The sequence below is a fragment of the Centropristis striata genome, chromosome 12 (genome assembly GCF_030273125.1).
Source record: "Centropristis striata isolate RG_2023a ecotype Rhode Island chromosome 12, C.striata_1.0, whole genome shotgun sequence".
NCBI classification, from domain to species: domain Eukaryota; kingdom Metazoa; phylum Chordata; class Actinopteri; order Perciformes; family Serranidae; genus Centropristis; species Centropristis striata.
Genome location: NC_081528.1, coordinates 30091265 through 30118523, shown reverse-complemented (window position 1 = coordinate 30118523; position 27259 = coordinate 30091265). Strand labels below are relative to the sequence as shown.

The 27259-nt window shown below is 40.5% G+C and overlaps 1 protein-coding gene across 3 annotated transcripts; it reads left to right on the top strand.

Annotated features, from left to right (window-relative positions):
* The first annotated feature begins 52 nt into the window (after window positions 1-52).
* LOC131981613 (serine/threonine-protein phosphatase 2A 55 kDa regulatory subunit B gamma isoform) lies at window positions 53-27050 on the top strand. 3 transcript variants are annotated; one of them, XM_059345997.1, is made up of 11 exons: window positions 53-426; window positions 2352-2508; window positions 2910-3229; window positions 13976-14073; window positions 14393-14558; window positions 16358-16470; window positions 17677-17854; window positions 18626-18790; window positions 20177-20346; window positions 23051-23142; window positions 24312-27050. In XM_059345997.1, exons 3-11 carry the CDS (start codon window positions 3154-3156, stop codon window positions 24604-24606), a joined length of 1353 nt encoding a protein of 450 aa, XP_059201980.1. In that variant the 5' UTR covers window positions 53-426; window positions 2352-2508; window positions 2910-3153; the 3' UTR covers window positions 24607-27050. The 3 variants fall into 3 exon arrangements, with proteins under 3 accessions (XP_059201980.1, XP_059201978.1, XP_059201979.1); XM_059345995.1 differs by lacking the exon at window positions 53-426 and adding an exon at window positions 6659-6815 and having other exon boundaries at window positions 2348-2508; XM_059345996.1 differs by lacking the exons at window positions 53-426; window positions 2352-2508; window positions 2910-3229 and adding exons at window positions 5670-6495; window positions 6659-6815.
* Window positions 27051-27259: the final 209 nt, after the last annotated feature.

Below are 27259 nucleotides of genomic sequence, written 5' to 3'. Positions count from 1 at the left end.
GTTTGTGGAGACACGCCAGAGTTAAAAGGTCAGTGAATATTAAACATAACATTATCCGTCATTCATCCTGGAGCACTGTGGGCAAACCTTAAGCTAACCTTAGCAGCTTCAACTAACGTTATACAGTCTATGGTTTGGTCGCTAGCACGGTCGCCACAGCAACAGCTAACATGTGTCAACTGTCTTGGGTGTGTTTTTCTGCCAAAAATTGGTTAAAGCGGCACCACACACCGATTGGCTCAGATTTAAGTTTACCTATGGGTTTTTACTGTTGGTTAATTTGTTACAAACTGACATTGTAACATTGATATTATGGCTGTATATGGGCTGTTTCCAACAGATACGGCTGACTACTAACGTTAGCTTAATTCAGCAGGTGTTTTCCAAATTCCATCAACCGTCGAAAGGAAAAAAGACCTGATGGAGGTTAGTTCAGATTTATTCTTTTACTCCCACTTCAATCAATTAAAAACTACAAAGACGTGGACATACTGTGAGAATGAATGACTATATATTGATAAATTGTTTCTACTTCTTTTTGTGTATTTATAGATATAGCTAATCCACATAGTCATACCAATGGATAATTAAAAGCACATCAAAGTCTACTGGAAACAAAAAGACATTGTCTCACCTCTCCCTCTCTGTTTTGGGTTTGGCAAATGGGTCAGATCTTACACTAAAGGGACCATCTAAACACCAAACCTTATGGGTTTATAGATTTAACCAGAGGGGGATTTTTGGTAGCATATGGTTGGGGTGAATAGGTAGAGACATGCAGGTAGGACAGTAGCTATATATGGGAAACAGTGGGTGGGCTTAGGGGAGCTTTGTGGTAGATGTTAGGCTGGCGGGGGGCAGTTAGAAGGGCAGATATGGCAGTGGAGCATTGCCCATCATTGGTAAATCGTGGATGGGGGAGGGCGATGCTGGCAGTCTTGGAGTAAGTCAGATAAACAGCTCTTCTTGTTCCCTGCTGTTGGGGGGTTTAAAGCCTGATGGCAGACAGCCAGCAGCAGTGATGGCACCAACTGTCACTGGCAGCCCCTCACACTCTGCTGCCACGCTGACGGACGCCTGTGAGTGTGTTGGTGGGTGAATTTAAGTATTGCTTTTACAGTCACTAGTCATTTTGGGTCGTTTCTGATACCAGCAATATGGTAAATTATCTATTATCTTGATATGTCTTAATAAAAGCATATTTTCTAGTAATGATAGATGGTATATGGCAAACTGTACAACATAGAGGTGGGTGAATTATTCTGCAAAGGTCCAATTTTGAGTATTGATACTGCCAACTAGAGCAGAAGTGAGAAAACGGATCAGCTGATTGACTGAAAATGAATAGCCATGTTTTTTGTTTTTTTTTACAATTGATTAATTGTCAAATTTTTACAGATTTCAGTGTCTGATGAGACAAGCCATTAGAAAATGTGCACTTGGGCACTGCCATTATTTAATCTTGATAACAATATGTATATCACAATATAGCATGTTTTCTGGAAATTCAGTAAATAAATAGTCTAAATTATATTACCACATGATAAGGCCTATTTTACTACTTCATACTCCATGTAAGCAAAACAAGTCTTTTTTGTTCACTTCAGTATTGCTCCCAATGCAGTGAAACATTTTCCTTAGAACCGATATATGGAATATATTTGATAGATATCTCTTTGACAAATACTTTGTTAAAGTGAGAAAAAAAGTATATATAATATATATATATATATATATATATATATATATATATATTATATATATATATATATATATTATATATTATATATATATATATATTTTTAAATATTTTTACATTTTTATATATTAATTTATCCCCCTAATGTCAAATGATATTGCTCTAAATTAATACACAGTAATTTAATTATCGCAAAGCACTACCTTCTATGAAGGTGTGTGTGTGTGTGTGTGTGTGTCTGTGTGTCTGTGTGTCTGTGTGTCAGTGGTGTGCTAGGCATCTCTATGCTAATTTAATTATGTCTCCAGGTGAAGCCTCTAGTAGTCACTATGCTGTGGTTCATATTCAGGTCTCAGTCAAGTGAAACAGTCATCCTCTCTCTGACTCTCTCCCATTAGTCACAACCTTATAAGACACTCTGCCACTTCCGCTCTGCCACCACTCCATCCCTCTCTGTTTCTTCATCATATTTAATCACCTGCAGTCAGTGGTCAGATAGATCTCAGCTTTGTGGTGATTGGCTGCGCTGAATAGTGGGCGGGGCCTGCTCCGATGCATCGCACACGTAGCAGCGCAGCAGGACTGATCCTCTCTCTCTCACTCTCCCTCCCCCTCTCTCTACCTCTCACTCTGCTTTTCATACATACGCCAGAGCGCAGACTGCAGCAGAACGCAGGGCCACTAGGATTTTCCTCTTCATACTGGAACAGCCGAGAAACCAGAGACAGCTACCCGCTGAGGAGGAGAGAGACGTCATTCATGGAGGATCCACTGAGCAGTACCTGACCCACAAGCTGCCGAATGTGTAGGTGAGTGTGTTTGTCCCACTCTGTATGTGTGTGTCCATGAGTGTGAGTTTACTGCAGAAGCAGCAGCACTGCAGATACACCGATCAGGGGCTCTGCTCATCCCTCTCTCCCCTCCCCCCACTCCTCTCCTCCTTCTTCTCCTCCTCTTCATCTCCTCTCTTCTCCTGGAGCATTAACAAGTCGGGACTTTACCCGTTTCTGCGAGCACAGGCCTGTGTATGTTGTGTGTGTTTGCGAGAGTAGAATTGGTTTGGCCACACCTGGGCTCAGCAGCTGCAGCGGTAGTGGACATGGGGTGCACTGGATTTTTTAATGCTCACAAGTGATGTTTGCTCCTGTGAGACACAAATCAAGCTCACCCCTGGTAGTTATTTAACTGTTTTCAAATAATCCTCCTGCAGGCTTATATCTGGCTCTCAGAAGCAGTTGTGTGGACTCCGACAGGCTCCCATCCCTCCTTCGGGACCGGCCCACTCCCTCCTCATTTAAGGATAGGATGCCCTGCTCTGCGCCCTTGTGCTGAGGAGGCGTCTGCGGGCTACAGTATGGGCGCTGTGCTGGCCGGCATCCCCACCACCCCCTCCACCACCGATCTGCCACCACCACGCTGCCCCACTGAGACGGGCGCTTCCCCCAGCCCTGCTGATGGGCGAAGACACTGACGCCACCCCGACGCTCAACCACCGCGGCTTCCTCCCCGACCACAACTATGTGACTGAAGGTAAGAACATGACAGAGGAGGCTGCATGTGTCTATATGTTACAATGTGTGTTAATTGTCCCTCTATGTGAGTGTGTTTCTATGTAACGCACCTCTGGAATGTGTGTATATGTGTGTGACAAAGTGTGTGTATGCAAAAACAAGCTCAGGACGGCTTCCCTTAAGCTTCTGTAAGCTCTGTGTTGGTCAGACAGAGTTGCAGACAGAGCAACAAGAACTAAGTAGAAAAAACTGCCTTCTCTGCTAAATTAGGCCAAATTTAGGGAAGTGTTCCTCTTCTCTCCTTTTCTTCTCATTATTTTGTGTCTTGCACCTTTCATTCCTGCGTTTTTGTTTATTTATGCTTTTGTAGCCACTTTATTACCTTGTGTTACAGCTATTTTGTCACTGCAGGGAAGAATTGATCTGGCCTGTGTCTGAATGTGTGTATGTCTCTGTTTGTGTGGGAGAATAGTCAGAATAGGCCTTTCCAGAAAAGCAAGGCACCACATTCAATCTTTGTCATTACACTGCATGCCATCTCCAGCATCATGATAAAGTCACACACATGCATGGTGTCAAATTGAACATATAGAGTATCACCTCTCAGGTGGGGTAATATTAAAACGTCAAGCAGCACACAAGCTGTTCAAACCAGTGAATTTGTTTGGTTTGTTTCATAAAACAGATGGATTATAACCTTGGATAACCCCTTTTCTGCTAATCTCAATTACACCACTAATCTCACCTGCACACTAGCTTCCCTGTCTGCCTGTCTGTCTGTCCCCAATCTGTTTCTAACACTCAGCTCATTGTTCGCCACGCCTCTTAGACCAGAACAGCGGATTATCATTTGAGGGTCATGAACGCGTTGCGAGCTCATTTGTGATCCTCGTATCACTGCAGAAAGGGAATTATGCTTCCTGTAATAAAATATTCCTCACACAGAAGCACACACTGTAGTCAGGGGATACCTGTAGTGCTGCCTGTTGATTGTGTAAATGCTTGTGTGTGCATTCAACATATTGTATTGCTGAGGAGATTGAAATATATCTGTGTAGTAGTGTGAGTGTGTGTGCGTGTGTGTGTCTTTGTTTGTCTGTGTTTGTGCGCGTCTTGTCTTTTTTTATACATACAGTATTTTCATGAGAAATATGTGTCTTTGTCCATTTCAGAAAAGGATTTTGATAAGTTAGTGGCAGAAAATCAGTCTTAACATCCATCACCAACCATCCATTATCGCCATAGCAACAGTCCTTGATGATAAACACGCCACTTTTCATGCTTGGCCAATATGACTGACAGGTCGTCTCCACCCACCAATAATGGCAGTATTAATTATTCCACACATCTCAGGCAGACACAGACATTATTCAGGGTGAATTGCTGATGAGCTCACAGTCAGGTGGACACACTATTGAACACTACTGGTGTGAAAGCACTGTGCAACACATGGACAGTCTGGAAATAGATAGTTGCAGTAAAATTACAAAGTACAAATTGTGGTCTAAAAATTAACCACACAACAATTCCCCTAAAGATCATTTTCTGTCACAAACAAACAAAATGATTCATTACCTGCCTCCTCTTCTACATCCACTCCAACCCCCTCCACCTTTCCTCAATGTTCACCCCACCCCCCGTCCTCCTCCCCATTTCCATCCCCCACTGCCTCCCTCTCTCTCCCTTTCCCCATCCGCCCTCTAATGCAACTCGCAGCATTGCCCGGTGCTGAAGTGGCACGTCTGCCAAACAATTATCCAACAGTGCTCTAAAGGCTGCTCAAACACAATGTGCCTCTGTATATGTGAGTGTGTGTTAAAGAGAAAGGCAGAGAGAGGTGGTGCATGTGATTTTATGCTTGGGTGTATTTTGTTAGCTCTTGTGTGTCTCCATCTTTCTTTATTTTTTTGCCTATGTTGCATTCATATTTATGTCAGTGTCTCTGAGTGTCTTTTTGTCTGCCCAGGTTTGTGATTGTATGTATATGTGTCTGTCTGCAAGGGTTTTGTGTGTGTTTATATGTGTGCGCATACATAACAGTGTGTCTGTAGATCTCCCAGTGGGGATTCCCCTGCCCTTTAACTCCTACAGGGGAGGGATGCTTAACCTCCCTCTACCTTAACCTCCCTACCCTCCCTACCCTCCCTTCTCCCCTCCATTTCTTACTCCCTACCTCTCACTTGTTTTGCCCTCGTCAATATATCCCTTTGCTACCCCCTCACCTGCAATTTGGGTTCAAGAATGGATGAGGAAATAATAAAAATAATTATTTCTTGGATCAAAATTCAAAAGTGTTTTATTTTTGATAGTTTTGTAAATAAATCATTTGGTGGTGGTAAAATGGTGGATTCCCTTTCATAAATAATACAAGCGCAGTTACCCTCATAGTAATAGTGCACAATATACAAAAGTATCAAAGCTGTTAAGTAAAAAAGGCAAAATATTACAAAAAACATTTATTTCAGATATTGTATTGAGCCAACAAAGATTATACAATCTGTCAGTTCTCATTCCCATTTTTATGAAAGAATTATAAAACATATAACCACAGATAAATCTGATGATATAAAAGATACAGGATTGTTTTTTTAAGATTGGATCAGTATCAAAAATATACAAATTAAAAAGATAAATTAAATTAAAATAGAATGTATATATGTGTAACTTCACATTGTAATAGTTCTGGAATACACCATCTGCCTGGTGCTATCTGGACACATCTTCAGTGATGAACCTAAATATGTAAAAATATAAATATGCACAAATATAAATAGCATATTTTGCTCTCAAAGTAAAAATACCTCTGACAATAACATTTACTTGCATGTCTTAATTTTATAAAAATTTCAAATAGTATTCCTTTGGGTTTTTTCGACTCTTGCTTAAGCAACATACATTTCTTGGGCTTGAAAAACCCTTGATGAGCAGATGTCATTAAGTTTGCCATTTCAACTAACAATTTAATCAATATCAAATGCTACTGTTAAACGCCATACATGTATTATGCAAGTAAGTGAGCTTCCACCAGCTCTGTTTTAATTCATTGTCAATCATTGTCAATCACCACTGGGGAAATGTGAAACCTATCTTCGCTTCTTGTTACGTGCAAAACTTCATTCCAGATAAGAGGCCTACTGAAACATATTTAGACTCAGTCGTACAAGCTGTCTATCTCTGTCCATCCTGCATGTCTTGCAAGCCTCCCTCCCAAACCCAACATGTGAATACATCATGTTGTATAGATACAGAATGATCAGAAATACACCATCAGTATTTTTCTCTCTGGTGAGTTCTCATGGCCAGATGTGGTGATGCAGTAACTCAGTCCCTACCCTTAACCCCTCCACCCTCCCTGCTCCTTTCCTCCTTACCCTCTGCTCCTCCCTGTTGCCCTCCTCCCGCCCTCCTTCCCTCCCTTGCCTCCCCTCCATCCTTGCTCCTCTTGCAGGGCTGCTCCTGGCTATAGCCTGAAGAGCTCCGCCCATCCTGTCCACCCCTCTCCACCCTGGAGTCCTCCCCCAGGATGTTGAGCCCCATCCAGGTCCTGTGCTCCGACATCACTACCCTTTCTCTGGAGCCCGAGCCGTTTGCCTCTTACACTGAAGGTGTGTGCTCTATCCTCTTCTATCCCAAAGGTCATATCTGTGTCGCACAGTTGCGCCACATGACCCCTGTGTGAGCTTTGAGTTTGTGTATGGGTGGTTGAATGTGACACAGTGAGTTATTGGATGGAGAGTGTCATTAAGTGTGTGTGTAGTTTGAGTCAGGTGAATTCTCACGTGAGTGTTATAAATATCTTAAACATCACTTTGTCTCTGTCTGTCTGCCTCATCCTTTTTGTGTGTCTCTATTTTTGTACCTGCCTCTTTATTTTTGTCTCAGTCTCCCTGCTTCAGTGTGGATTGTGCGTATGAGTGTGAGTGTGTGATGTGATTTCTTTAAATAGTATGACCTGACGACACCCTGTCTTCTTCAAAGCATCTATCTTACTTCTACCTCTGTTTAATACAGAGGAAGACACATAAAAAACACTTGCATCCATGCACACGAACATGCACAGACACATTCTTTAAACATCTAACACAAATCCACTGTGCAGAATAATTGTGAAGAATCAAATACATGCACACAGCTCACAATTTTTACCTCTACCGAGAAGATCATTTTTTCAGCTTGGTTGGTCTGTCGGTCAGGATTTCAGAAAACCTACTGGCCTATTTTCCATAAAACTTGGTAAAACGATGTAGTATGGGCCAAGGAAGAGCCCATACAATTTTGGAGTAGATACAGTTACATTCACATTGGCATTTGTGCTGCAATCATGGAAAAATGAGATCCCAAACACACATTCACGCCCTTTCAAGTCTGATTGGTAACACGGCGAAATGGAACATTTCCTTGGCAGTGGTCTGTGCTCCCCGAGTGCCCTTTAGTTTCATTATCCATTCATTTGCAGATTATTTTGGGAATTTTCCTGATTAATTGTGTGGTTTTTAAAATGTCTGCAACTAATGAAAAAAGCCTGTCACAATCTCCTACCCTTCAAACTGCTCGGTTTGTCCGACAAGCAGTCCAAAGATATTTAGTTTGCTTTTATGAAAGACTAAAGAGTCAGAATTTAATTCCGAGAAAGTGGAACCAGTGCATTTGAGGAATTTCTGTCTAAACCCCCCCCCCCACAATTTATTGAATATCAAAATTGCTGCAGATTAATCTTACACCCGCTCAGAAAGATGAGAGTGGCAGCATATAAAAGATTCCTCTGAGTATGGGATTACATTCCATTATTTATGAGGCGTATTTATAATCTCAGTTTTCAGTATCGCGGGGGTGATATTGGGTGTAAACCAGCTAAGCTCCTAATCTTTTTTTATGTAACAGTCTCTCAAATCTGTTGGAAAAAGGAATTGATTTTTATCAAAACTGAATCACACGTTGCAGCTATTAGAATTCATGCAGCTAGAAGATGTCCCTGCAGCGAGGCAAAGCAGGATTACAGGTGTATTTCACACATGCTGAAGCTGGCTTGGTTTGTGATTCTAATTGTTTGTGTCTATAACCATTAGGCTCACACCAGCTCTGCTCCATTGTGCCGATGTGTGTTTGGAGAAATGGCAGATTCCATGCTGTGCTGGACTTAAATCAGTCCTTTCCACACATGTGCGCCTCTAACACGAACACATGCGCCAGTTTTTTTTTTCCAGATAACTCCAAAACTGCAGGACAGGGATCAATTTAATGTGTCCCTCCGGCAGTCACTCCCTCCTCTCCCTCTCTCCCTCCAACCAGTTTATTTCTCTACAGGGTAATTCAGTACACACACTTGTGCACACGTACACAGGAAATGCAGGGAGCTTGAGCTGCAGCATGCACACACACTCACCAACACACACATGTACACACATCTCCTGCTGAGCGGTGGCTTGTCCTCGCTTTTAAGGAGTGTGTGTTTTTGGCTCTGCTTTAATGGTCCATGTTTACCCAGTCCTAAGATATCTATAATTGGGACTGTAGGGCGTCTGCTCCCCTCCCTATCGCTGTAGTAGCCCAAACAAAAAGAAATAGGGAAATCCACCTCCCTCTACCTACGCCACCACCTTCATCTATCCCTTAAACCTCCTCTCCTCCTCTCCTCTCCTCTCCTCTCCTCTCCTCTCCTCTCCTCTCCTCCTTAATTTTTGTGTACGAAAATTACAAAATAGTAAAAAATGCTGGTCACATTTTCCTGAAACCCCCAGTAAAATCTTTGGATTACTTGTTTTGTCTAACCAATTGTCCAGAACTAATCCTCCTAATATGTTAAGGGATTGTTTCTGATTTTTACTTGACAAAATGGCTACTTTTGAATCAGTGGTCAAAACTGTTGCAGTTTAATTCTCACTTTCTCTTCAACATATAGATTAATCAAATAATCACTTCAACTTTCTCAGCTATTTTTAGTTAGTAGTGTACTCACTAATTTGTATTTTATTTATTTATTTCTCACTAAATTTACAATGATATAAAATAGAGAGTAACTGTATAATTCTCATATTGTAGAAGCTGGAACCAGTCTTGCATTCTTGCTGCATCATAATAATTTGCCAGACTCAATTTAGTTTTGATACTGGGTCCTTTTCTCTTTCTTGTTTTCCACTGTGGATAGTACCTAAGGCATTTGTAGCTCATTGGCACAGTGGCACCACGTAAAACTGCTGTGACATCATCTTCAACGTGACACTAACAAAATCCTTTCATCTGCAATTATGTCTGCACTTCGTCAATTATACACACTTAAAAAACATCTATCATTGCAGTCACTATTGATGGTAGCTTAGCTATTTAGAAATTGCGGGTTTGCTGGCATTGCGCTAGGGAAGAATCTCTCTTGACAGTGTTTTCACTCCACTTTCTAGTATGTTCTTAGCTTGGAACCTTGATCAATGCAGTGCAGACACCACATACTGTCCACAACTTTTACTAATGTAAAACTTAAAAAGAAGTCGAGTTGAGTACCTACCATGCATCGTTTGATTGGTAAATGGGGTGCACTTATATAGCACTTTACACTACAGACTACGATCATTCACACACACATTCATACTGGTGGCCGAGGCTACCTGCCACCTTTCGGAATTCATTCACACACCAATGAACGCAGCATCGGGAGCAATTTGGGGTTCATTATCTTGCTCAAGGATACTTGGACATGTAGCTGCAATGGTCAGGGATCGAACCACCAACCTTCCAGTTACTGGACGAAATTTCTACCAACTGAGCCACAGCTTAACGATTGCTGAGAAGCTGCTAACCGTTTGAATACATCAGAGATTTGAGAGTTTGTATGGTGTTCATCACGTCTGCATGTTTTTTTTTAATGCTTTTTTGTTTCATTTGGTACATTCATATTTATGTCTTGTTTAGTGTTGATACATACTGTATGTGTGGGCACATGCACTTGCAGTCACAGTGTGTTCCCCAGCTCCTGCAGTGTGGCGATGAGTCAGACAGGCCTGCTGATGCTAATGGACTGTCTGTGGGAGACAGACACAGCTAGCTTGCTATACTGTAGCACACACATCCACACTATATTGACTTGCAGCTTGACAGCCTAACAAACAGTCTCACACACGCACAAACACACACACTGGCCAGTGGTGATGCTTGTTTCTGCAGTACAGTAGTTGTTTGTGTTCTTAGAGGTTTATTTTTCTCTTCTAATAAAGAGCATCAGAGAGACAGATGGGTATGGGTGTGTGTGTGTGTATGTATGTGTGTTAGTGGAAGAGAGAAATACAGGAAGATAAAGAGGGCTCAGGTTGAGAATAGACGGAGGAAGAGAGAGGAGAGTGTGTGCTCCATATTTTATTCAGCTATATTGTGTGCTGCTCCTGTAGGTTTTGCTTAGCTTAGCTCTTTCTCTGTGTGGCTAGTGTGGAGACACAGTTATCTGTAAATGTGTTAGGCGTGCGCACGCACGCACACACACACACACACACACACACAGACATAGAACATCGAGCACTTGCTGTGCATCATTATGTGACTATGTGCATTCAAAGCTGCCTGGTGTGCATATGGGTGTTTGTTTATTTCACTGTATGTGCAGGATTTTTGTGTGAGTGGCATCATGTGTGTGCATATCCTCAATTTGGACCATAGTGTCTGCTCCATCTCCTGGTATTAATTTAGCAATATTTGTTCGTGGACAAAACTGCAGCGGCATAATTATTTTACCACGCTCCTTCTTCCTGCGAGGATTGGATTGATGATTCCCACTTCCTCCTTCACCAGACTGCCATATACGGCTAACCGTTATGAGTACTCCTGCCACTGGTTGGCTCAGCCTGTTACCATGGCAACCGCTGCTCACCGAAGGCCCCCTTCACCGCCTCCGCCCCAGCGCCTCTTCCCTCCACCTCCCTTTCCATCCTTTCCATCCATTCTTCCACCACCAACACCAGCACCACCACTACGTACAGGCTAACATACAGCCAGGAAGCAGAGTGCCGTGGGGGAGGGATGAGAGAGAGATGAATGTGGATAGACATCCAGGAAGGAAATGAGAGTGAAATGGGGCAAAAGAGAGAAACTGGAGAACAAGAGATGAGAGATGACAAAAGAACGTGTGTGGGGGAGAGGGATGGAGAGAAAGCCTGAAATAGAGGAAATAAATTGAAACTGAAGCATAAAGAAGGTTCTGCAGTGACTGAAAGATCAAGAAACTGCAATGACTAGTGGAAAAATGATAAAAACCAGTAACACACAAAGTGTGTGAAGAACAGAATGAATAAGGTTGTGTTCGTGTGGAGACTGAGGAGCAGTCCCTGCCTCCCCTCATCATAAAATCTCTCTCTCTCAAGGCCACCACAAAATAGGCAAGGCTACAGCTTTGAATCACTCCGACTTTCAATAAATACACTCTCCACTCTCTGCTTTTATTACAGTCACTGCTCATTGAGGACCATCTTCTTTTCTATCAAAACTGAGCTCAGTGGACTCCTTTTGTTGAAGGCTTAGTGAGAATCTGACATTAAATCATTTCGAAAGAATATGATATTTTCAAAGATTGAATTTGATTTTTTTGGTGGTGCAGTAGCAAATTTAAGCTTTAGCTGTATACAGTAAAAATCTCACTGAGGCAGGACTGCTTGAATGGCTTCAAGACTCGGTCAGTTACCTTGGATATTATTTGAAAAAAGAAAAAATAGTTTTTTTTGTTTTTATCTGTGTGATTTCTTTTAGCAGTAGTGACTGCAAGCCACTGGGTGTTAAGTGAAAATCGATTTTTAGTAAAAAAAATTGCAGGGAACAGTCTCTACAGTGGCATATGAAGTGGAACTGGATGTTGTGCTAATCTCAGTTATCATCATAATGCAGCTATCCTGGCTGTGGCTGGTAATCCCCAGTCTCATGTCATCCAACTTGTTGTTGAGAAAGCAGGCATTGGTGGGAAAGATGCTAGATAGTTTATGTGGAACCAGCTGTGTTTCCTCTCTGCAGGGCTGTTGGTCTCTGTGCACTCTGCTGAGTGATTAATCTCTGCTGGGACAGAGCTAGATGCTCCTGGTACCCATCCATTGAAAACAGTCTTAAATACAGAATCTCAGTTGAGTTAAAAGGTCTTGGTTGTAGTTTTGGAGATTGGATGTTTGGAAAGTTCGCTATGCATTTTTAAGGAGATTGCAAGGTGTATTCTGTGTCTTTCTGTACACAATCTTGAATAGTGTCATTGCTGCAATTAGTAAATCATCCAGTTCTTGTACAAGGTGAAACGCTGTGTATGATGATTTTTTGTGTATCACAATGCAACATGTTGGTGGGTGTCATGTGAGGACACCAATGTATGGATACGTTAAAGTTACGATGAAGTTTGAGAATCAGTTTGTGGGACTGTGGTTGATTATTGCCATATTGATTATTATCTAGTCAGCACTGAAGTCATCACCATGCTAATCGGCATTTCCAGCAACTGTCTGCCATTAACACAGCCTTTGTATTCAGTGTGAGTGTGAAGTGTGAAGTCCAACCACAGATCTAAAACTTCACAACTGAGCTGAACAGTCAGCTCATTTCTGTTTGTAAACAGACTTGTTTTCTTCAAGTAAATGAAGTTCAGGGTGACTGAGGAGCATGCCACAGCAGCATTTACATGATGATGGATTTTTTAAGTGTATTGTTGATTTTAAAGTGTCAGCAGACAAACAAATCAGTGCCTTGTCTGGCAATTTTACAGTTAAGATGGCATGTCTTTACAGGGCTTCATATCAGGTTAGCTTCATCCTCTCATACTGTACCATTTAATCTCTGTTTATATTCACGTTAAAAGAGGTTAAAACAATATGTTTTCTCCCTCCTGATCAGCTTTACTCGCAAATAGATATTTCTAAATAAAACTTTAATCTTCTGTAGAAAAGATAAGTGAAAGGAGGATCAGAAGACAGAAGAGCAGGGAGGAGATTACATGCAACATTCAATCAGATTCAAGCATCAGATATTACACTGGCATGAATGGTCAAGTGCTTTTTATTTCACATTCCATGCATTGTGTGATGCTGGAAGATCGAATGAAAGCACAGAGTCCGTAAATGCTAAGTAGTTAATATCGTGCTTACTCCTCACATTACAGTGTTGTCACTGAGTCAGACTGTGTTGGTGTTTTGGGGACACAGAGCTAGTGATGGGAACAATGTTGCAAATATGCAAATAAATGGCCTGAAAAATAACCCTTGAATAATATTTAGTCACTAATGCAAATCCACTCTGACGTGTTTACACTTTTATACACTACAGAGATGATAGAGTACATAATTACTCTAATACTTACAAAAACACAAATGATGAACTCAAGTGACTCTGTGATCTTGAGTAGTGTCATAGTGTGCGTCATGATGTATGAGTCACACCTGTGCCTAATGTGAGACAGCTGTGAGAGTGTGTGTTTCTTTGATTTTCTGTATGTTTTCAAGGGTTAATATGTACTGAATAATCAGATTTTTTTTTTCTGAAGCTTACACACAATTAAAGAACATTTGTATTAGTGAACAAATATAGTTTTATACTTTACATTAATTTGCATATTTTAATCCACTTACATGTTAATGCATTGACTGTTGACTTGGTTTAATCATTGAGAGCCAGATAAACAGATTATATAGATGAATGATGATGTGTGGTCAATTAGCTAATGGCTTCTCTTCTCTCTCTCTTTCTCTGCTGTTCTTTCCCCTCATGCTGCATCTCTCTTTTTCTTCCTCCATCTTTGCCTCTGTTTGTCTCTCCCCAGCTGATATCATCTCCACTGTTGAGTTCAACCACACTGGAGAGCTCCTGGCCACAGGGGACAAAGGAGGCCGAGTGGTCATCTTTCAGAGGGAACCTGAGGTAGACACACAGACACAGACAAGCTTACACTCATACACACACACAGTATATACCATTTTTCATTCCAGCTGTGCGAGCAGTGATGAATGTACACTGTTACCCTCCAGCTACAGTCTAGATTGATTGATAAATAGTTGATGCACCTGCTGTGTCAGAGAGTGTATCATTATAACTGTGCACAGCCTGTGCCAGCTGTTTCTTCACATGATCAAGGTGACGGCTGACTGGCTCCGGCTCAGGGTGTAACACTGTGATTGTATATGTGAGCAATGCACATTCATCTGCCCACATTTTCACGTACCTCCTTTTCTTTCCACAGAGCAAAACTGAGCCATTCTCCCAGGGAGAGTACAATGTCTACAGCACCTTCCAGAGCCATGAGCCTGAGTTCGACTACCTTAAGAGTCTGGAGATCGAGGAGAAGATCAATAAGATCCGATGGCTGCCTCAACAGAACGCTGCACACTTCCTCCTCTCCACCAATGGTGAGAGACCCTACATTCTCATGCATCTTAACCCTCTTTCACACATATTCTCTTTTTAGTTAATGGGATAACCTTTCAGGCACCGCTAGTGAGGCTACACTACACTCAGGAACATTTCTGTCTTTTGCCTTTTCACACATGCCATGGAGTAGATGAGCCAAGGGGCAGTCCAGTAGATAGCAGAAATACATACGTCTGCAACGATTCGATTAGTTAATCGACAGAAAATGACTGGCCAACTACTTTGAGACTGGAATAATAGTTACAGTAATTTTTCATGCAAAAGTTACAGAAAACGCTGTTTCCAGCCTCTCTGTTTTATAGCATAATAAATGGAATATCTTTCAGTTTTGGACTGACATACAAAATTTAAAGACATTACCTAGGACTCAGAGAAACTGGGAGTGACATTTTCACTGTTATCTCACAATTTAAAGTCCATATGTTTAATTGATTGATATAATAGATAATCTACAGATTAATCAATAATGAAAAAAAAACTGGTTGCAGCCCTAGATATGCAAAACTTATGGATGCCAACCGCCATAAAACTCAACAGAAGAAGAAGATATGGCAAGGCCAGATGTTCATGTATGTGGTGGAAGATGTTTCTTATTATTTTCAGGAATATGGCGTCCAATGGGCAGTTTTTGTTTGCAAGACAAGTAATGTTTTTCTGGTATTCACATGATTTTTTGTGGATTTAAATACTGTAAGTCATTATCTGTGACGGGTTTGGTCACCCCACATGACAGTGTCTTTCGTAAAATGGACAAAACCTTTTATGTTCTTGTTTTTTGCTTGCTGCTTTCATTCACGACACAATCGTACCAGCAGATTCCCAGAAATAAAACTAGGTCTTGAGGTGGAAAATTAGTGGTAGAGAGTTCCCTGAATATCGATCCCTACTCTGATTCACACATGACCGCATGCAGGAAACATTTCAGTGATAGACTGCATATGTGAAAGGGCTTTAGATAATCTAGGGAGATGTGGAAGTAGTGATGTGCTTGGTCGATATTTTGTGGGAAAACACTTCACCAGTTTAAATGATTGTCAGATCTGAATTATGATTGTATCTTAACAAATGTCTGCCAGAGTGAAAGGCAGTTAATATTAAGACAGTTATTTGAGTTTCTTCAGTTAGAAAGCAGATTTTCAGCCAGCCAAAGGAAGAAGAGTTGCTGCTTGTGTTGGATCACATTTCTGTAGGCAGTATGTCTGCCCTGGAAAAGAGGTCCCATCAACAGTTCACATTCTTAGTTTATGACTATATGGGAAGATCTATAGATTTTCTCTGAGCGCCCTGTTATTGATTTATTTAAGTACTATATTATTTATGATTGAGGGTATGAAAAATGTAAGACCTGCCTCAGCAGTTGGGTAATGCTGCTAGTGGGAAGCTTACTGTCATTTTTTCAATATAATAGAGACTTTCTGTGTCGCTGTTTGCTCGTGTAGAGTTTTAGTGTGTACGGTGTCTTTCAGAGAACAGTTTAGAGTGGGAGGGATTATCTTGTCTATTAATAAGTCATTTCTTTTGAGTTCAAGTGCCTGAGTTGATTGTGTCTTTATGCTACATTTCTAACAACTCTTTTTCTTTTAGATTGTTAGCTTTACTAATTTGAGATGAAATTCCATATTTAGCCTTCTCTGATGTGTTTTATCACATCTAATCTTAGATCTCCAGATAGCTCATTACCTTAAGGCATATCAACAATCACCTTTTAATCTTTTTTTTCACGTTCAGATTAAAAGTGTTCTTTTCCGATTTCTTAACAACCCTTTCTGATTCCCAGATAAGACAATTAAGTTGTGGAAGGTGAGTGAAAGAGACAAACGGCCGGAGGGATACAACCTGAAGGATGAGGAGGGTCGCATCAAGGACATTTCCACCGTCACCTCCCTCCAGGTAACTTCTGTCTATACCCATCTATCTGTCTGTCTCTTGCAGACACTAAAACATGCATAAATGCAGTCGGTTGTGCAACGTAACTGGGTCAGTGGGTACAGATGTGTTTGCATGTGCAAAAATGGGTCACTGGCACAGTGGTACATGTGAGTATGCGTGAGTGTGTAAGGGCGGGGAAATCCTCTTTTTCCTGCAGTACAGGATGGCAACACAACATCTGTACTACTATTTGTGGTGAATTTTTTATCTGTTGTACACAGATTATTACATTATGCCCATGTATGGAAGCCCATAAGGACTTACATAATTCCACAATAGCATTATTTTTCGACATATGTATATTTGTTTTTGAGCAAAGATGTAAACAAAAGTGCAATAATACAATTTGCATTTGTATTTTAACATACTCGTGTAGACGTTCTATGACCATATTAATGTAAAATTGAAAAGCTGTCAGCAGACAATTTTATATTCAAAGTTGCAATTGCTGCACAGTGTACAATTTTCAAATGTTAGTTCAATGCAATATAAATAATGTCGCCTAATTTTCCATATATAACCACAGTTAAAACTCATTTCGACTAGAATATTGCTTGAACTACAACGCAAACAGTTTTTTTCTGTTATACAGTCATAGAATGCCCATATGAGTACGTGAAAATGAATTTGGATTATTGCATTTTCATTTAATTTATGTTTAAAATTATACATATGTAGAAAATGATATTGCTATTGTGGAATTACTTTTCAAGTTTACATTGTAATTTTAATAATGTCCCCTATGGGCTTCCATACGTGTGTGTGCATATGCATATATAGAATGTCCTTCTTCGTAGAGGTCTGAGAACATGTGTGTGTATGGTAATGGTGCTCCCACCGTGCCGTATGCAAACATTTAAGCTGGGTACAGAAATGTAAATCATGCATTGACAAAGAAAACTCTGTTTAAATGCAAATGCCAAGAATAGAAAAATGCACTTTTACTCGTCAATACACTGAATTGTCTCTTGATTTTGAGTGAGCAGGTTGGGGTTCCAGAAATAATGTATTATTGATGTCAGAGAAAGTAATGGATTAAATATTAAATCATGAAACAATGAAATTTATTCAAATTTAATTTACGGTCTGTATCTAGGCCATCTTTCTTCTCCTAACCGGTTACATGTGATATTAAACTGCTTTTTCTCTCTCTGTGTGTCTTTTAAGGTGCCGGTGTTGATGCCGATGGACCTGATGGTGGAGGTGAGCCCTCGGCGAGTGTTTGCCAACGCCCACACCTACCACGTCAACTCCATCTCCGTCAACTCAGACTATGAGACCTACATGTCAGCTGATGACCTTAGGATCAACCTCTGGCATCTGGACATCACCGACCGCAGCTTCAGTATCCTTTGCTGGTTGTAGTGGAGAAAACAATCATACATCATCACACATGCACATATAAAAGCAGTAATAGGTTTATTAAAGCACAAGGACACAGATAATTAATGTATGCAATATAACATAGACACTTGCACATGCTCAATAATCAATCTGCCCACACACACACACACACTCACACAACAAACTCCCACATTGCAAATCCCACTTTCCTGTATAAAGAAATACACAAAGACACACAGTGATGGGGGAGGGGAATATTATTCTTGAGGAGTGAAAATGTAGCTTAATGAATAATTCAATGGTTTCATAAATATTTCAGCCCCTTTCTGAGTTCTAATCCGGCTCAATAGGACGCAGTACAGTCACATCCATGACCCAGACAGGATTTATGATATTACAATTTATCTGAATATGGAATTACTTTTCTCTCAACAATCCCCCCAAGATATATTTAAATTGGTTTGTTTTATTTCCTCTGTAAATTATTTACCTTGTGATGCTTGTGTGTACATTTACATACACTTTGTTTGTACTTTTTATTTTGTATGTAGATTATGGACCGGTGTGGGATTCTACATGAATTCAAAAACAATCTAAATAGTTTCTCACTGAGTCAGTTAGTGAATAGAATTGATAAAAGGATGAGTGAATAAATGCATATATGCATACTATAAAGCGGACGCCTGTGGGTTAAAACAATTCAGTTTCAAACAAACTGCAAGCCCTGGGAGGTCGACCCTCTTTGTTGTTTTGCTTAGTGGTGCTTTCTCAGACATTGTGGACATCAAGCCAGCCAACATGGAGGATCTGACAGAGGTGATCACAGCGGCAGAGTTTCACCCCCACCACTGTAACCTGTTTGTCTATAGCAGCAGCAAAGGCACCCTGCGCCTCTGTGACATGAGAGAAGCAGCGCTGTGCGACAAACACTCCAAATGTGAGTAAACCTGCTGAGAGCTGGGATGGAGACATAAATACATACATACTGTCCATTGACAACCATCTGAAAGATTCTTAATCAGTTTACATCTGGAAAACAATTGGATGGAGTGACTTGAAATCTGTACACTCATTCACGGCCCCCACAGGACTGTAATCACTTTGGGGACTTCTCATATTTCTTTGAAATTTGGCTTGTAGAGATTTGTTCCCTCATCCATCATAGTGGATTATCATTATTAATTTGCTTTATTTATGCATTAATCTGTAGATAAGAGCAGGGATCTTCTGTGACTGTGATTTGATACTAAACATTGTGGATTTAATGTATACTGTTAAATGTCAAACACTGACACCATATGCTTATGACGTATGACTGCAGATGAGCTCTTCTCCGTTCTAAAAAGCGATCTCTGCAAATCTTCCAGTGCAAATAATTCTGAACAAGCAGGTTTACAGACAGCAACCTGTCCAAGCAAGTTCTGGTCTGCCAGTGCGAGAATTCCACAACATCAGACACCAACTCCGATATACCGTGGAATACAGAGAAATTTCCCTGGGAGCAATTGGCTTAATCAGCATTGAGTGAACTCATTTGGCAAGGTCTTGAATCCAACGGTTTCAGATGTAAAAGTCCCACACTCCAGCTTTGATTAACCAAAACCGTCAGTGCCTCAGACATGCTCATTTACTGGAGAGTAAATTATCTAAAATCCAACATGTAAGGAGTTTGATTTCCTTACAGTTCAGGAGCATAATATGGCTTTTTTGGAAGATTTTTTTGCTGTTAACAACATAACATTTTTTTCCAATGCAGGTCCATTATTAAAGAGCAGGGTTAGTTTACCCATAAATCTGCTGTTCTTAATGGACAACAATTCAATTCATGGCACATTTTCCCTTATGCTTCAGATTTAATGTTTTCCACTGTTTTTTTTAAATATACAGTATAAACTTCCATGCTGAAATGGACAGTTTCCCCTGTGTTTTACAACTCGGACCAGTATGAGTCACTTGTGCTGTGAACACTGCAAACTGTGTTCAGCAGAGCACCCCAACAAGCAGCAAGGGATTTTTACTTTTGTTTGTTATATTCAGTGAGAAATGCCAATATATATCAGGTTTCTTATTTTGTAGAAGACTTCTTCAGATTTGTTCTCTTTTTTTTGCTGATGTTTATTTAGAAAAGCATTCAAACAGCACACCGTAAACATTTACCTGTATGGTCTGTCTGCATCATAGACTACAGTCAACATGAGAAAATGATTCATCTGTGTACTTAATATAAAAACACACATACATCATCATGTGGCACACTGTGTTCCTGCCTGGCACCTGGCCTAAGAGCACTCACCTTTCTCTCCCTCTCTCCCACCATCTCCAGTGTTCGAGGAGCCCGAGGACCCCAGCGCCCGCTCCTTCTTCTCTGAAATCATCTCCTCTGTGTCAGACGTCAAGTTCAGCCACAGCGGTCGCTACCTGCTCACCAGAGACTACCTGACTGCCAAAGTCTGGGACCTCAACATGGAGAGCAAGCCCCTGGAGACATACCAGGTGTGTGACTGACCACATGTGAAAAACATGAGGGAGTGTTAAAATATAAAAAACATGAGAGTGAATATTTTCTCTCAGTCACAGCTGCTATGATGAGATTCCTTCTGGCAGTGGGCAAATTGACTCTCGGCAAGGTGAACTGATCAGTAGTCGACTCATCCACTCCTCTCATCTGTTGAGTCACTCTCTTCTCACTCTGTATTATTCTGGCTTCATCAGCTGACTGATAACATTCAATCGTACCCAACAACCTTTATAACCTGACAGTTTTCATTATTCCTCTGCTGATACCCTCATACCACTACCACTTGCTGCTGCTGACTCCTGAATAATTTTTTTCTTTAAATCCTTTTATTTAACTACATTAACCAAGATCAAAAAATACAGTTACATAAAATGACACCCATGTGAAGACAAACCAATGATAGAGGCACACACACCCCTGTCGCTGAGAAAAAAAGCAAGCTTTCTTGATAATATTTTAAATTATGGACATGTTTTTCAGGTCAAGGAAATCAAATTAAAAAACCTGAAAGAAATGAGTGAAAAAAACATAAAAAAATGAGGATGCTTTTATAATAAAACATCACTGAATGGTTTGATTGATTGATGATGCTGTGAAAAGGATATATGATAGCAGCTCTCAACCCATCTGAACACATTCTGGAGATTTTAGACTGATGTGATCATCAAAACCCAAAACAAGTAAAAGATCTTTTGGATTCATGGTGTTCATTCCTCCAGTGAAGTTTAAGAGACTAAGAGAGAATCTTTTAGTAAGAGCATTCAAAGTGTTCTTGTTTCAGTCCAGTGCTCAGATACCTTAAGCAGAGCATCTTGTACCAAACTGTATAGAACAGCTGTTTGTATTAAAATGTGAGTGTTTGTGACTGAAATCACTGCTAGGTGACCAACTGTCACTTTTACTGAAAGAGGGCACTGTCATCCTGAAAATATGAATAATTGGAGACCGAAATGAATCATGCGAAGACGGTTGTCTCACAGAATCACAGTACTTGCTGATGATTAGATTTTTCCAAAACCTTTTAAGGATAATTGAATTGATTACGAGCCAGGGAATGCACTTCTTCTCGTCAGTGCAGAATCACCAGAAACCCTTGCTGTGGGTTTAAAAAAACAACTATAATCTGTAGATGCATCAGATTGTTTGCGTTTGACAGATTTACACTTGCGTGAGACACAAACGAACTGTAAAAGATCTCTATGAGTATGACTGACAGAGATGAAGTGGGCTTGACATGCTGTTGAAAATGTTCACATACAATACTAAGCTGATAAAATTAGCATTTTTTTTGTCTATTTTTGCTGCAATCTCTCTCACATCCACGCTCAATTTATCTCACGTCACTTTTTAATGTCTACAATAAGCAACACCGGCCTCTGTTTATGTTTTTATGTGCATAAGTATTTATCAACTTCGTTTCATTGTGTGTTTAGTATTCCTGCCGCGGGCGTGTGGGTGAACATGTGTGTGTGTCTGCCTGACGTGTGAGGGCCTATGAGGCAGCCAGGAGTGGGAGGCCAAGACGCACTGGAGCTATTTATAGTCCACCGAGCCTCCACTCATAAAGTGAAACGGGAAGGAGGGATACCTTACACAGCGCCCGACACATAGATCTGCAATGCAGCACGGAGAGGGAGGGAGGGAGAAGAGGGGTGAGGGTTTGGAAGGGAGTGTGAGGATGGTGTGATGAGAGGAGGAGAAGAGGACGAGGGGCGAGTTTGTAAATGAGAGGATGAGAAAGAGGGATGGCAGAGGTTGAAATGAGTAAACTGAGGGGTGAAAAGGGATTTCAGGGCTCTTATTTTGGTAAATTTACACCCTTATTCCTCCTGCAACATGAAAAATATGCACATATCCATGAGGGATGATGCTCTAAATCAGAGATCATACAGACTGAAAAAAAAGACAATATATTCAACTTTAGCTGACACTGTATCATTTCACCTCGAGCAGAAAGACCCATAGGGGAAAACAAAAATGTCACCTGGTTTGATGTACAACCATGATCCGACCTCAGCTTGACCATTTATTGATCGCGCCGCGACTGTTGACTGCTGACTTTATGCAGAATGTGAAAATAGGAGGCTTAATGCAGAGCATGGCAGCTGCAGGAAGGTGTAGATTTCAACTCCTTGCATCACAGTGCTGACACAGGCAGGAGCGATGAAAGCACAAGGGAAAAGAGTTATTAGTCAGTGTGTGTGTGTGTGTGTGTGTGTGTGTGTGTGTGTGTGTGTGTGTGTGTGTGTTCGCATGTGTGTCTCTATTATCATGCCCTTGGTGGGTTTGGATGTTAATGGGTTTACTGATATGGAAAAGGAGTTTAGATTAAAATGTACTCCTGGCCCTCGTATTGCTCAGGGCTGCTGTTGTGTCTCATTAGAGTTGCCTTCAGGGAGGTTTGTGTTACAACTTGCCCACATTTAATGTGTTCTGTCTGTGCTGAGCTTCTGTGTGTGTGTGTGTGTGTGTGTGTGTGTGTGTGTGCGCGTGCTTGCGTGTGTGTGTGTGGGTGTCTCCTGCTCACTCATCTATATATAGGTTACATGGGGAGTCAATACCTGGGAGTGAAGTGACTGTATTCTGGACCAGTTTTTAATCAAATCTATGTGTTTGTGTGTGTGTGTGTGTGTGTGTGTGTGTGTGTGTGTGTGTGTGTGTGTGTGTGTATTCCTCCAGGTTCACGATTACCTCCGCAGCAAGTTGTGTTCCCTTTACGAAAACGACTGCATCTTCGACAAGTTTGAGTGTGCTTGGAACGGCTCGGACAGGTACCTGAAGTGTCTGGATGTCTTACTGTGTGTCCATACTCAGTGGTGAAAAGTACTCTGCTCTCTCATTTCTTTGATAACCATTCACTGGATGAATGCTGACAATATTCTAAATATGTTTAATTCTAACTGATATTGATATTTCTAGGCAAGCCTTCTACCTTGCATGGCAGATGGATTCTTGCCATATCAGGCGAGAATCACTGGATCACGAGATCCTTATCAGACTTCAAGTAAATTAAATTAGTCTATTGTGTCCAAAAAAACAGTCAAAGGAGTAAACTGAGGGCTCTTATTTTGGTAAATTTACACCCGTATTTCTCCTGCACCATGGAAAATATGCACAAATCCATGAGGGTTGAGGCACTGTACTCTAAAACAGAGATAATGCAGACTGGATTTTAGTTACCTTACATGGCAGCTGGATTCTTGCCATATCACACGAGAATCGCTGGATCACGAGATCCTTGTCAGGCTTCAAGTAACATAATTGTGTCCAAACAGCCAGTTGTTCAATCAATCAACGTTCTGTGAGAAGCTACTGGCAGATACAGGCGTAGTTGAGGTATGTGTGAAAACGGGTAACAGAATGATATAAATTGATGGCGAAGTAGGCAGTGATTGACAGATGATGCATCCAATCAGCTGCCAAGTATTTTTTGATAGTGTCTGCCATTTTCCAAGCAGTGTTCAACGATGGCTTCTCATCTATCTGGCAGCAGCAGGTAATTTTTTTAGGTGGCTAAAATATGTTTAATTGCTGCCCTCGTTCACAGCAGTACATTACTTAGCTTCCATGTACTCCTGCCTGCTTCTCCAAACTGAGAGCATGCCAACTGCCACCGAAACTGACTATGGATAAGTACCTCATACGAACCCAATAAATCAGAACTTTACCTATAAGTAAAGGACCCAAATCCATCATAACTGTTCACTACAAATTGATCTTAAATATCTTAAAAACTAGCCGAATAAAACTTTTTATCTGGATGGCCAAATTCCAGGACGTGACCCTTTACATTTAGGCAAGTATTGGAGAGTTAAGCTTTGTTTGGGAAGTTAAAATAGTCAATAAAGCTCCTCGAGAGTTTTAACAGTTCAGAGAGAAAATAGAATGAAAGTCTCCAGACTATAGTAAGTGATCATTTCTCTCCTTTTCCTCTCCTCAGTGTGATCATGACCGGAGCTTACAACAACTTCTTTCGCATGTTTGACCGCAACACCAAACGCGACGTGACCCTGGAGGCGTCGAGGGAGAGCAGCAAACCCCGGGCTGTCCTGAAGCCGCGGAGGGTCTGTGCCGCCGGGGGAAAGCGCCGGAAGGACGACATCAGCGTGGACAGCCTGGATTTCACCAAGAAGATCCTCCACACAGCCTGGCACCCGACCGAGAACATCATCGCCATCGCCGCCACCAACAACCTGTACATCTTCCAGGACAAACTCAACTCTGAGATGCATTAATGAAGTGATGTCAGCGGTGGATACAAACGTGTTTACACCTCAACACACAGCTATGCCAGAATGTACACATTTACGGACATAAACACACGGGAATATGCCTACCACACACGATCAGAAAACGAAAACACATATCTAGGTCTACTCTTTGACACACTCCCTCACCTCCTCCCCAGCCTCCCAGAACTGAAAGGACCTAGAAAGGGCTAGAACGGGAACAGGCTGGATTACGCAATGGATTATGGATTGCAAAATTGCTCGAACTGTGGATTTCTTGATTGTTAAGCTCTGGATTGTGGTTGATGGTGTGTTGATTGCTACAGCTCAGCTTCTGAGGGGGATAAAACCCCCCAGACTGGAGAGACGTTTACATATTTGTCTTTTTTCTTTTTTCTTTCTTTCCTTTTTTTTTTCTTCTTCAGGCTCTTTTGCTTTCTCCACCTCCTCCTCCTCTCCTTTCTGTATTTGTGTGCTCGAGCGAAGCCTATTCTTATCCCTTGCCCACTGTTTTGTGTAACGAAAACCCTTTGTGGTTGTCAACCAGCTGCACTGATGAAAAATGGGGCATTTATGTAACTGGTTGTTTGTTTAATTTCAGATCAGCTACCCCCAACTTCTGTTTTTGTAATTTCTTGTTAAATGATGTTAATGATGGTAATTATGTGTGGAGAACGGAAGCTGCCAAAATCAAATATATAAAAATGGATCAATAAGTACATTAATATGCCATTAAATGTACCAAAACATTTTTAAAAATAAAAGTAGCCATTCATTAATTGATAATGTGACATAAATTAATATTTTTGTTTAATTTGCTACTTTTTTGGTTTACCTTTGCATTAATTCTTCTATTTACTTACTTTCCTTATTGTGTATTCATACATTGATTTCTTTATTTTTTATAAATGTACAATTAATTATTTTTGCATCTTGCACTTTTGTATCTTTTTTATTTATAACCAACAGGTGAAAAGTTCACCCCATGACAAACCCCTTATTTGCATAATGAAGAAGAAATGCATAAAGAAAATAATACATAAATATATAGGGGGATAATTGAAAAGGTAAACAATACAGAAATTAATAAATACATGTGAAAATACCTAAAAAATAAATGCAGAAATACATAAATAATTGTAAAATGAATACAAATAAATAAATGAAAATAGATGAATTGACGTAAATGTAAATATATAAACAAAAATATGAAATAATGTAACATTTTATCGATTGATGCCTACATTTATTTAAACATTATTTTTTATTACATTAAATGGCAAATTCATGTATTTATCTAGTCATTGATGATTGTTTTTTTTTGTTTTGTTTTTTGCAGCCTCTGTACTCCATAATTATGAAGACAATGATGATTTAAAATGATACGTGTGATGTGCAAGAATGAATTCAGGACCCTCCCCTTATTAACCCAAGTGCACCCAGACGCCTCTGAGCTCAACTGGACCGTGTTCAGTGAGGTAAAACACTTACAGTCCTGCAGATAGAAGCAGACTTTAACACCATGGCCTAATATGAGGACACACTCATATCTGCTCCACACAGTGTGTTTCAGTCATTAATGTTGTCATTGCTGAAACCTTCAACTTCTCTGATTATGGATTCTGCTTCTGATCTGGGGCTACGTCGTGTGCTACTTTGCCGTTAAATACAACTCAAATCAAGCAAAAAATTATAAAAAATGAACAAAATAATTTCAACAATCAAGCAAAAAGATGCTGCATGTAAAACCAATTTAGCCTAGGTGTTTATAAATTGACTGACTGACTTGGCTGCCTTCTTAACCATTTAGACCCAGCTGTACAAAGGCTTCAGGGGCCCCGGGGCCCCATGCAGCACGAGTAACCATAGATGACCGAGCTCTCCTACCTTTATTTGTGTCTTCGGACACTGAAGCATGTTTACCAGTGTTCGGTTCATACACTACATGTACATTTTGAATGAAGCCGTCCAAGAATCAGTTTCTACTCGACTGAAACTGAGAACCAAGAAGAATGGGGAATGTTTTTCATTAATGTTGTTCTCTAAAACAAAAAACTTAAAAAAAACAAAGGGCCTAAATGGTGTCTGTATATATCAACTCTGTTTTTGACATGTATGAGGTTTTGTTTTTTTAACATCCTTATAACTGACTGCAGACTCGATCATCAGTATTGATGATTGCCTCCAAATATACAGCAGAGATGGTACTTAAATCTCCTCAGCCTTCCTCACTGATTACTTTGCTGATGATGTGCAGAAGCTTTTATTTTTAGAGAAGTTTATTCTTTTATGTATCCTTTTTTTGTCAATTTTACTCCACCACGTCCTGACCAAACTAATGTTGATTCACATATTTTTGTGTTAATGTATGTTGATGACAAAATTGTCAAATGGACAGTTATAAATAATGTTAATATGTTTTTTTCTGAATAAAGATTTCAACGAAATTGCATCCAATGAGCGTACATCTGTGATTTTTATTGCTGTGTAATTATATAAGACTGATAGTAACTGCTAATGCCGTTATGGAAATGTGCACACGTTATTGCTTCAATTTATATGAGGCTATTAGAGGTCATCATTACAATCTGTGGTATGAGGGAAGTCATGTGGTCTGAGGCACCACCTAGTGTCATCATGCACGTATTGCATTATGGAC

Coding starts and splice junctions, on each gene's coding strand:
- LOC131981613 (XM_059345995.1), top strand. CDS start 6,734: ATGTTGAGCCCCATCCAGGTCCTGTGCTCCGACATCACTACCCTTTCT. Junction 16,471..17,676: donor CCACCGTCACCTCCCTCCAG/GTAACTTCTGTC, acceptor GTGTCTTTTAAG/GTGCCGGTGTTGATGCCGAT. Junction 18,791..20,176: donor GTGCGACAAACACTCCAAAT/GTGAGTAAACCT, acceptor CACCATCTCCAG/TGTTCGAGGAGCCCGAGGAC.